Consider the following 12,166-nt stretch of genomic DNA (forward strand, 5'->3'; position numbering starts at 1 on the left):
TCTATCAAAACAACACACACACTTACAGCTTCCGTGCTGTAAAAGCTGCCACATTCACATGCCGGCGGTGCTTTTTGCTCTGCAGCCGCCGGCTGAAAGGCCGCTCACTCACCTGCGGTGCGAGTTCCTGTTGCTATTGACATGACCCCGTCCAGAGCAGCCGGGAGTGGGGCACTTTAAAACATTCTCATACATGGCAAGGACTTTGACAGACAGGAGAAGGTGAGAAAGACAGCGAAGGGTTAGGAGCAGACAAGGAGAGTTACCGGCGGTTCGGCATGCACAAGATCACGGCCGCACAACAGATTACAGTTGCAAGGATGAGCACGAACGCTGCCGCGAATATTCAGCGCTGTGACCGACTCCAGCGTGAAAGGACTGCGGTCGATCAGAGGAAATAAACACACCGTCCACTCGAGCGGTGAAATCTGTGCTTTACAAGTTTGGAACACAAAACAGCAGCTTTGAGTTGGAGGTGAATGTGTCTCTGTGTGTGTAATCCTTTCCTGCTGGGGAAACACAACACGTCTCATTTGCATTTTTAATCGCTGCGCTCGTTTCATGAAATTCCATGAACGTACTGGAAGCAAGCGTTTGTCATGCACTGTTAAAATCGACTGATGACCGTGCAGATGGTGAAGGAACAACGTGAGCGCCAGAAGAACTAATGATTGTGTTGCGACAAAGGTTTCCAAATCTGTTTCCATGTTCATCCATCGACGGTGTGATGTGCATATATGGAGAAGTTGGGTTGTTTCATGGATGTCTCCACACAAAGACAATTCCTTTATACAAATATATTCTTATTTCTTCTGGTATGTTGCATATTTCAGTATATGTTTTCAAAACATGCATTCACTAAAAACATGCCACAATGCATCATTTATCACTTCTTCATCGATATAATCTATTTAAAATCACGCTGGCAAAGTTTGGACTGGATGTGTTTCGTAAACCCTAAACTTGATTATGGTAATAATATTTAGCTTGATTATGGTAATAATATTTAGCTTGATTATGGTAATAATATTTAGCTTCTGAGAAATCTAAGTTGTCTTTTTTTTGGCTTAGAAATAAAAGTTCTGCTTGTTACTTGAAATAAATAAGACTAAAATGCAGCTAAAAGACCGAAAATAATCTAATCTTATCTAATACCTTCTGCTATCTATATCGACAAAATTACTATTAATTGTATTGTTAGTTTGAATTCCATTGTTTTTCTTCATGTTATTCATGTTGTAAGTGTGACGCCCAGGTCTCTACCCGATCTAATGTCACACATCACCAGTTCAGTGAGCGTGATTAAAGCAGATCAAACTGATTTGTTCATGCAGCTCACGTTACATCAGCAACACGGATACCGAAACCAGACATCAGGCAGGTGTGATGAGGAGGGAGGAAAGGAAGCAAAGGAGCACACAAAAACTAAAGCAAAAAAAAAAAACTCTTTGAAGACGACCAACTTTTAAAAATCACCAGTCGTCTAAATATGTTGTGTCACACGACTGCAGATAGAACTCTGGATTATAACAAATTATGAATTCATAAATGAGTAATAAATCCTCAGCGCAGCTTTTATCGAGGCAAACAGAGAATATTTAGAACAAAAACACAAATGTGGAGTCATGCAGGACGAATGCATGATGGTGGACAGCAGACATGCCCAACGGTGTCCAACGTTCACCGCCGCACAACCCGTCCAACAAGTCATTTGACCGAATTCTTTCAATCTTATTCCAAAGAAAATGAGATAATCCCAACTGAGTCCAATGGAATAAAGAGTTTTCTGAAATCAGGTGAAATCATTTGATCTGACCAGTAAATAAAAGTCAGAATCATAAATGTACCGCAGCCATGATGCCGCCTGTACGGGAATTCATTCAGTCTTTGAACATCAAAGGAAATTATACGTTGGTGCTCATGGTTTCAATAAAATGAACTAAAAGATTGAATTGTGGAGAATCTAACCCATCAAACGTGTAGCATGTCCATATGACAAAGGTTAGCAGTTGTAGCCTAAAGCTTATGTTTATGTTCCTTCTTTGCCATTTCATTTTCGTATGTTCGCTCACTTTTACAGAGAACACAACATTTGGGGGTTTTAAGCTCCCGAGCTGAGGTTCAACTCAACCAATACGATGTTCTGCCTGCAAAGCTGCTCCACCTCCGAGAAATGATGAAACCACCAAAACACAACCACCAGCCTGGAGACCTTATCGAGCCCAATTGACTTGTCGGACTGTTGTTGTTGTTCTGTTTAAAGCTGGCTGTGTAAGGTAACAACCAGGCAGCTGGACCTACTCTCAGGCGGGACTCTGTCTTTGTGAGGACACCCGGACAGGCTGCGGTGGTGCGGGTACAGACCCGTCACGTGACCGGTCCCGTCGCAGCCCGGCGTCGGACACTTGCTCTCCTTCTTCTCCCCCCTGGAAGAGTCTGCAGAGGACAGAGAGATCAGGTGAGTCAACAGGTGATCGGCGGCCGAGCGCCGGACGATTTCTTTGCTTTGTGTCTTCCTGTGATTGACAGGTCGCCGACTCGACATCGCTCCTCGTTTCCAACAAGGGTAACTTCTGTTTATCGGTTGCAAAAAGCCAAATCGGCGACGGCAAAATCACGTAAACTGTGGCTTCAAAACATCAATGGGTGACGTCACGATGACTACGTCCATTTCTTACATACAGTCTATGATTGTGCAATCGATTACACAGATGATGTTTGTCAATAACAAAGAAAATATTTGTCGTAGCATCATTTCGTTTTGGTTTGAGAACACACAGACATCGTAGACTCAGAGACGTCACTTACGAGACTTTGGTTGGGCACTCTTGCCAATTTCGTATTTTTTATAATCAAACTGTTTTACGACAAAATGAGACTTTCTCGACTCGCAAAATTATCTTTTAAATTGACGAACATCATATTCATGGCAGAAATCAAACAGGATTGCTCTCTTTCCGTATACTTTCTTCCAAAATAAGGTCCCATAGTCGGACTTTGCCTCCTCATTGATCTAATGTTGTATCAATTGATGGCTGTTTGAGATGGTTGGAGAAGCAATTGACCAATCAGAGCTTTGTGTGCAGGGTTAGAAATGGGTATGTCATCTTCATACGTAGCTAACAGCAGATATAGCGTCCCACAGATGGATTTGCTCTCCTAACAGGCCGCGCAGATTGCCATTACTCATGCCTGACAAGCCGGCCGTCTGATGTTCCCACACCGGCCTATTTTAACAACATAAGCTGCTGTCAGAGGCGGAAAAAAAGAAACAAAAAGAAACTGTGCTGCCCATCGTCTCATCGGCGGCGATGTGCAGCATTTCTGAAATAACACGATGGGATTTTAACAGGTTCTAAGAGCCAAGGGGTCAGAAACCTCAACCGATCTGCACAGAAATGGTCCAATCTGGGGGGGGGGGGGCAAACATTAAAGTTGCAGTTATGTGTTTTATTTTCCTGCTGCTGCACTGATAGCCTGCAGCTGCTGCAGTGTTGAGGATTACAATAAGTCAGGGAGGCAAGATAAACTTCCTCCTTGCTGACCTGGGGTCAGATCTTTGGAGGGAAAAGCAGATTCAGGTCACATATGATGCAAAGAGGTGCTGCAAAATTGGCAGAATTTGGAGAGGAAACATGATGGGACGATGACTTTGGGAAGGCGGTTGAAATGGGAATATTTGTGATGATAAAAACATAAAAACATCACATCGAGTTTATTACTTCCTTTTACTGCCACACGTTTCTTTTATAATTGTCATGAACAGTTGTATTCAGGTGCAGCGAACACCGATGTAGTTAGATGGTGTAGAGCTGCACACACTGACTGACTGGCTGAACTAAATCTGCCTGTGGAAGTCCAGCCGCCGTGTTAAAAATAGTCCTGGCATGAAAAAACGAAAACTCCCAGACAACACACTTTCTTTCACAGATGTAAAATATCTGAGGGAAGGACCAAATGAACGAAGACACACTGGAGACAAAACTCCCCACAAACAAGCTGTGTGCAGATATAACACCAAACATATGTCGATCTTTGCAGATCTGTGACGACGCAGTGCGGGTCAGTGAGTGGGTTTCTTGGCTGCCTACCTTTAGGGTAGTACGCCCTCTTCAACCCGTCGTGGTGCATCCTGGACTTGCGCTCCTCGCCGGCGCAGCTCAGCCTGGAGCTGTGCTCGCCGTGGCCTCGATGGTGATGGTGGTCCCGACGGGGCAACGAGTGCTCCGAGGCCATGCGGTCCCTCATGACTTTCGCCCTCTCCGACTCCAGGGCGATGGCCTTCTCCAGCAGCGACAGGTTTCCCTTGGCCATGTCGAAGGTCTCGTCCGAGCGGTCGGAGGCCACCGACGTGGTGTCTTCGTCGCCCTCCTGGCTGCAGCTGGTCGGATAACCTCGGGAGCCCGGGCTCAGCTGCTCCTCCAGCTTCATCAGGTTGACCATGTCGGAGTAGCTGCGCTCCAGAGACCTGTGCTCCTCCTGTGCGCTCTGCTGGCAGCTGTCGTACCTGAAAGAATGGCCGCCAGTGAGTGACGGATTACTGGAAAACTGTGGCTGAACGTTGAGGTGGTCTGAGGAAGATCAACCATTTGCTTTGTCGTCTGAAGTTACTGGCAATGTCAATTTGCGAAACCCAAAAGCTCATTGTTGGAATGCTGTTAAGCATTCCAACAATGAGCTGCTATTACTACCACTGCTATTACTACCACTACTACTGTTACTTATACTACAACTGCTACTACTGCTATTCATGCTACTACCAGTACTAATACTACTACAGCTATTAGTATGACTGCTACTAGTACTACTACTACTGCTACTTCAAATACTGCCATTACTTTTACTACTACTACGACTACTACTACTACTGTTATATTAAATACCACGACCACTACTACAGCTATTACTACTACTACTGATACTAGGCTGCTACTTCTTCTAAATACTAATACTTCTTCTAAATACTAATACTTCTACGACTAATGATACTTCTACTACAACTATAACTTCTACTACTACTATTACAAATATCACTACTGCTACGACTACTACTTATTCTAATGCTACTAATACTTCTACTGCTAATAATACTTCTACTTCAACTACAACTTCTACTACTATTACTACAAATGTCACTACTTCTGAAATTTGTTTAAGCTACAGAAATTGTTCAAATATCAAAATGTTCAGCTCTTTCAGGAGAGGGGTGCTTTGACTTTTCATATTTGTAATCTTTAAACTTTTTGAATTAAGCTTTTTGCAATTTTCTTTTGAATGGGATCTCTATGGAGAAAATCTTCAAATCCTGTTAAACTTCAACTTTCAAAGCCTTCTGCTTCCTCATACTTTCAGCTACAGACACCATAGTTACACATTTCAACGAGAAGGTTTTTCAGCAGTGCAGTTTAAATGCTTTCGGGCTTCAACATTTTTCAGACAGATAGTCTCCCATTTCTTAATTTTCAGCAATTTTTTCACAATTAATTTCAGCTTTAAGCATTCCAATGCATTTTCAGCAGGAAATGCATTTTCTAGTTATCTTTAACTTCTTTTGTTCCTCTAGTCTACAGCAATAGACCCCTGGGCCAGATCTGGCCCTCCAGCAAATATATTTCAATGAAAGCCGAGTCTTCACTTTTGTTTTTAAATCAAACTTTAACATGATTTAGAGAGGCAAACCAACGCAACCAACAAAGGATGAAGTTGTAATGAAAGAGGCCTTTTTTGCCTATAATTGTTCAGATTTTGACAAACTGGTGCCATTTTAAGTTTGCTGAATTATCTCTTAACACTCCCTGTTTGCAGTGAACCCATGAATATGAAGATAACTATCACCGGATTACTTTGATATTGAAGGAAACTTCAAAAAGTGACGATTCTCAGGAAAGGTCTGAAGCTACAAGGAGCATCTTTTTGTTCTATGATTTCTAAGCAGCAATAATTAAGCTTTGTTTATACTCGCACTTGGCACCGTAGCACGAGTCTCCACAGATGGCGTGCGAGCTCCCAGCATGCACAGAGGGGTTTATGCTCAACGCGCAATTCGTTGCATTATTCTCAGAAACACCAGAGGGCGTACGAACAAAATGAACTGTGAAGAATCAAAGACAACGAGTGGAAACGGCAAAACGCCACAAACCAACCTCCACACCGCCAAGGAAGAATTGTAATTATCTGTAAACTCATATCTCATAGTCCTGGACTACTCTATTGCCTTTGTACAAGCCCTGTAAAGAAAGAAATGAAGTATTAAATGTGTTATAAAGAAGCAAAGGTTGAATATCCTGTAAACTATTAGATTTGGCTGCAAAATATTTACTCAAATGATGATTTTTTTAGACCTCCTGTTCCTAAAGCATCTAAAAACGAATTGTCCTACTTTGTATAATCCCGAGACATGTAAATAGTATTTCAATCAGCGAACTATTTATGACAGTCATGTGATCAAGTGACAACATGTCAGAGGTGCACGACCAAATGGCGCCACCACTTGGACTGTACCGTATATAAGAAGTGGCGCCACCCATTGGTTTGTGGATTGATGTTATGAAGCCTTGAGTTTGGCGATTTCGCCGTCGTGACAGCGATCTGTCAATCACCGTGTAGCCCCGCCCTAAAGCATCCCCTGCTTTATGGTCTGTGTGACTCTAAATGGACCATAATGTACTAAATGAACATCATGCTGTATTGAAGAAGACTTGAAATTAGAGATTGAAACCATCAACTCATGTTTACAATGTTTACTGAGGTAATAAATCAAGAGAGAAGTAGAGTCATTTTCTATAGACTTCTATACAACCAGAGGAGTCGCCCCCTGGTGGACACTAGAGAGAATGCAGCTTTAACACATGAAGCATCGGCTTCACTCTGCAGAAGCAGATGTTGCCGCTTTAGAGTGTTTTGTCAGCTGTTGACTGTTATGATAAGGGGTCCAAATCATACAATAACTAACATCCTGTTGTTTTCTGACTACCGTTATGCATTTGTCCCTTTCATCTCACACAGTACCTTTGCCTCCCTTCAAAGCCGACCCATCGAGTCTCTGAAATGTCAATGGTAATTATGCTAATATGGTTCATAAGCATAAATAATGCTTTAATCTACCTGCACAGCTTATCATATGACACAAAGGTAGATGGAAATATGGGTACGTGGAATAAACAACATGATCAAAAGCCTCTTGAGAGATGACGAACCTGTTCAGGTGATGCACCATCTGATGATCCGTTGGGATTTGGAGTTGGTGGTGGAGTGCGTGGAGGGCGGGGCGATCGCACGTCTGCGTCTCGCTCAGCTTCCGAGCCAGATCGAAGCATTGGTTCCTCAGACACTCCAGGCTGCTGAGACACACCTCCTCCTCGCTCTCGTCCGCCCTCACCCTCACCCCGATGCCGGGCCGCCCGTTGGCTTGGCCGACGTGGTCCATCATGACGCCTTCCGGGTAGCCGTCCTCGGGCAGCATGACGCCGTGTCCCTGCGCCAGGAGCTTCAGGGAATCCACCGTCTCCCTGACCACATCGCTGTCCAGGTCCACGCTCAGCTCGCCCTTCCGGTTGCCGTGATTGCCGCCGTCGTACTCCTCGTCGTCCTCGTCTTCCCCGGCGCTGTTGGAAGAGTTGCTGTTCATCTCGGACTCGGTCGTGGCCTGGTAGGCGGCGTCTTCTGCGATCTTCCCCAGGTTGAGCAGCGACTTGGCGACCAGCTCGTCGTAGTTCTCGTAATCCTCTCCGGTGCCGTTGCCGGCGCTGATGGTGCAGCTGTGGTTGTTGTTGTTGTCCTTCTGAAGCGGAAGGAGCTTTGATTGTCCGCCGGGTTTGTAGTGGTTCTCTACTGTCAGGAAAAGAAAGAGAGAAACCTCTCAGACATCCTGCTACAAAAACCCTGTCACGTCACGGCTAGTTTCGCCCAGTATCTCGCACCATAAACTACATAAACAGAAGGTAATTGGTCAAAAATAAAAGAGGAAATGGATTCATTTTGTAGATAACATAACTATCTGTTCAGTTACAGCATAATAATCCTGCAGATGGAGAGGAAAGGAAGCTTTTACATCCTCTAATAAACTCAGCAATGCTGATGAACCCAGTTTCTTCTCATATACTCCTGAATACATTAGCAGCATCCCTCCCAATTATGATCCACTGTTTACTCACATAAAACACACAACCCAGAGCTGTGCAGAGCAGCGCCGCTCTGCCCGCTAAGCCTCGCTGTTGATTTTGGGGACAGAGACGGCGAATGAGAGCAGGGAAATTGAAAAGGGAGGCGCGTGAGGTGCTCCGATTCGGGAGCCATGAATATTCTCAGGAGGAGAAGCCGAGGCAGAGCGCATGTGACACGTCCGCCGAGACGAGGAGGCAAACGGGGACGGGAGGGGAGGGGAGGGTGGGAGTTAATAACTCAGCAGAGCTCCTCTCCCGGTTATTCGTGAAGCGCTGTCAGAAGCGATTGAGGACAAGGGGGGTGTGGGGGGGGAAACGTGGTGAGAAGGAGCGCGGAGCATCTGGTCGACCACAGATTCGGCTCATCACCGTCTCCTCTCCCACTGCAGATCAATTGGCTTTGAACATGCAGGACTCAGAAAATGTCCTCCCAAAAAAGAAACTTGACCTATGACCTTACGTTTCCTAAAGTGATCTCTGGAGGCTGTGTGAACTACAGTTAGGATGCAGACAGGTTGCCAGTCTATCCAACACTCATCAGTTCGTGGAATAGTCAGGAAATGCAATCTATCATCAGTTATTTCTGTAAGACTGTAAGACGACATTAAAAACAAAAGTTTGATTTAAGCAACAAAACCACTTCGTTAGGCTCCAAGAAAACATCACGGTTGGCTTTAAAATAACTACTTAAATTTAGGTTGAGGCAACAAAACCACTGCCATGAAATCACAACACGGTGTCGACCACCATGTGGTTGTGTTGTACTTACTGAATGCACAAGGGAGTCACAGGACACGAGGAGAGCATGTAACTCAGCATTTAACCAGTTAAATACGGGGAGGGGCTTTTATTGTGAAGCAGTCACAGGAAATGAGGTATCTTCATTTTAGCGCTGAACGCAGTTTGTTTTACTTCTGAATGGATACGATCAAACAGCCTTGGTTGAAATGGTGGTTTGGGTCAAAAGATGTTTTAAACCCATTTGAGGACAAACAACCAGAGAAAAACATTTCAAAATGCAGAAATCAGGAATCAGGAAACTCACCATGCTGACGATGCTGCTCCTCCTCGTCTTCCTCCTCGTCTTCCTCTCCCTCATCCTCCTGCTCCTCCTCATCATCACCATCCTCCACTTCTTCCTCCTCCTCATACATCCCCTCCTCCTCCTCCTCCTCCTCCTCCTCCTCTTCTTCCTCCTCATCCTCCGCCCGCTCTCTTCCCATTGTCGTATTCGCTCTCCCCACCTCTACCTCCTCCTCGTCATCCTCCTCCTCTTCCTCCTCCCCCTGCTCCTCGTTGTTCTCCGAGAACTCGTCCTCCACGTCTCCGTCTTCATCTCCTTCTCTCTCCACCTCCTCTTCCTCCTCGTCCTCCTCCACTACCTCCCCCTGCTCCTTCCCTGCCCCCTTCACCCCAATGGCTTCATTCACGTAGCTGGTGTAGGCGCCGGCGTCCTCCTCCTCCTCACCTGTGCAGGAGGTGAGGAAAGGCCTCCTCTTGGCAGCCGGCTCCAGTGGTTGTTTTTCCAGAGCCTTCCTCTTCTTGGCCAGCGGGCAGCCGTAGACGCTGAGGAGAGACAGAGGGCACAAACACGATCAGTAGCCATCTTTGTTCTCTTACCAACTATTTGATCTTCGCGGCCCCAAAGCTTTTCTTCCTGCTGCTAACAGCAGACGATTCTCAGGTCAAATAAGTCTGCACTGAGCCACGTACAGGCCAGAGCGGCCTCACGTTGGATCCTTCAGAGCCAGAACAAAGACCAGTGTGCCTAATCATCTGCGTGATCATCTGCTATTTATTAACATCAGAACATAAATGATCTTCCTCTGATCATTCATTTATACTATATACGCCATGTGCAACACCAACTTTGCAGTGCACTATTTTGGGAGTTCGTACAAAAGGAAACAAAAAGCTTCACAAAATATGAGTCCCAATAGGGATATTACAGCAGACCCCGTGTTCAGTTGCAGCTGCAGGAGGTAATTGCTATAATTTTATGTTAATTATTTACTACAGAATGTTAGCCAATCAATTAGCCAGAGATTTCTATCGTGTTTAAATCAGGCAGCAACCTCCGGTTCTGACGAGTGAAGCCGGTGCAGAAGTGTGTTAAAGCTGCATTCTCTCTAGTGGCCACCAGGGGGCGACTCCTCTGGTTGTATAGAAGTCTATAGAAAATGACTCTACTTCTCTCTTGATTTATTCCCTCAGTAAACATTGTAAACATGAGTTTATGTCTCAATCTCTAGTTTCAAGTCTTCTTCAATACAGCATGATGTTCATTTAGTACATTATGGTCCATTTAGAGTCAAACAGGCCGCATTCCAAATATGGTAACTTCCGTTTATTGGTTGTAAAAAAAAAAAAAACACGATGACGGTTGTAATCCAAGATGGTGTCGGCGAAATGGCCGAACTCGAGTCTTCATAACATCAGTCCACAAACCAACGGGTGACGTCACGACGACTACGTCCACTTCTTCTATTCAGTCTATGGTTTTATTAACAAATGAAGTACAAGTCGTTTTGTCGTAGTCTTTTGCACCATGATGCAGTTTTGTAGTCAAGAGCCCGTAAACCACGACCAAGCCGTGATCAAGACCAAGACTTTGAGGGGTCGATGAGAAATGTCTCGATACAATAATCAAAACGCTTTTGAGGTGAATTTTAAGTTTGGAAATGATGAACAGTAATGCTGTTTACAAATAAATCAGACAATGCGCTGGGAACTGAGGGATGTTCCCACAGTTGTGCTCTTTACCGGTCTTGAGATAAAATCCAAAGTTTTCTTTGTCTGAGACGACACCGAGTAAAAATGTTGGTTTTGTGATTTCAACACTTATTTATGACCTGTAAATACTGATTTCACGAGTAAATAAGGCTCATCACTGTCAAGAAAAAACTATAAACTATAAAAGCATAACAATTTTATGACTTTGATGTTTCTATTAGCTTCAAACAGTATCAGCCACCCACACGGAGCCCTTAAAGAATACATGGGACTTGAATTTTAACTGGTGTTTTACTACGTAGGGAACTGATCAAAGTTGTCACAAACTTGAATAAATCAAATGTCATTCTGCAGTGATGTTTTCCAGATCAAAGAATAATGCCTTTCTGCGTATACATTGTCAAAATAAGGGCTGAGTCTGATGTCGTAGTGCATTGTTATAATCAGGAGGGTCGTCAGAAGGACCAGGACTCCCTCCGATGTGGACCGCGTGTTAAGACACTGCAGTGGATTCCGACTCGTCGTCGGTGAGGAGGAGAATCAGCCTCAAAAAAAAGAAAACCCCAAAGCTTATTCAACCAGGGCCTCAATTACGCAAATCCCATAATAGTCATTAACTGTTGGGAAAATTCTGCTTTAATTGCTCTAAAACAGCAAGCACAATTATACACGGCTTTAATGTGGATTTTAGGAAATCAATTAGTCTATTTCCATATGAAAGAGCTTATTTTGTGTTTGGAGGGCGAGTTGGAGGAGGTGACGCTGCTTTTCTCACTGAAACCGCTGTGTTCGTCTCACGGAATATAAAAAAACATTTAAACGCTTTACAATTACTTTTTTCTTTTACTGTCAATCTTTCCGTTAACGTCATCCTGCTACTGAACTGCTTCCATGTGGATTATCAACCAGATGTTTCTATAGAATATCTGAGATGAACTCAACTTTACTAAAGGCACTGAAGCAGCGCAAGCTCTTTATTATCGTTTCACATTTACTGGAGCTAGAAAGTAACAATTTGTTAAAAGAGAGGTAGAGCTTGGGACTTACAGCAGCAACCACCACAACAGGCTAATTTCACTAAATAAATAATAATCAATAACAAAGTGCAACTGGCAGCAAAAAAAGGAAAGCCTCAGTGGTGCTCTGAGCTAAATGCTAATGTTTAGCAGGTATAATGGGGACTATGTTCATCTTCCTTAAATAATTCGCCTTACAAATAGATAAATAAGAAATGCAAAAATAAATCAGATCCATGAATACAGAAAGTTGCA

General features: G+C 44.1%; 1 protein-coding gene across 1 annotated transcript in view; it reads right to left on the bottom strand.

Annotated features, from left to right (window-relative positions):
- myt1la (myelin transcription factor 1-like, a) overlaps positions 1 to 12,166 on the bottom strand; it is a gene marked incomplete at both ends in the record, with an annotated part of 47,102 nt that overhangs the window by 22,187 nt on the left and 12,749 nt on the right. The window contains 5 exons of the mRNA XM_079290387.1: positions 113 to 203; positions 2,302 to 2,436; positions 4,092 to 4,507; positions 7,197 to 7,830; positions 9,208 to 9,728. Coding sequence (XP_079146513.1) covers positions 113 to 203; positions 2,302 to 2,436; positions 4,092 to 4,507; positions 7,197 to 7,830; positions 9,208 to 9,728 — 1,797 coding nt within the window. The remainder of the gene's footprint in view (positions 1 to 112; positions 204 to 2,301; positions 2,437 to 4,091; positions 4,508 to 7,196; positions 7,831 to 9,207; positions 9,729 to 12,166) is intronic.

Source organism: Melanostigma gelatinosum (genome assembly GCF_949748355.1).
Source record: "Melanostigma gelatinosum genome assembly, chromosome: 19".
NCBI classification, from domain to species: domain Eukaryota; kingdom Metazoa; phylum Chordata; class Actinopteri; order Perciformes; family Zoarcidae; genus Melanostigma; species Melanostigma gelatinosum.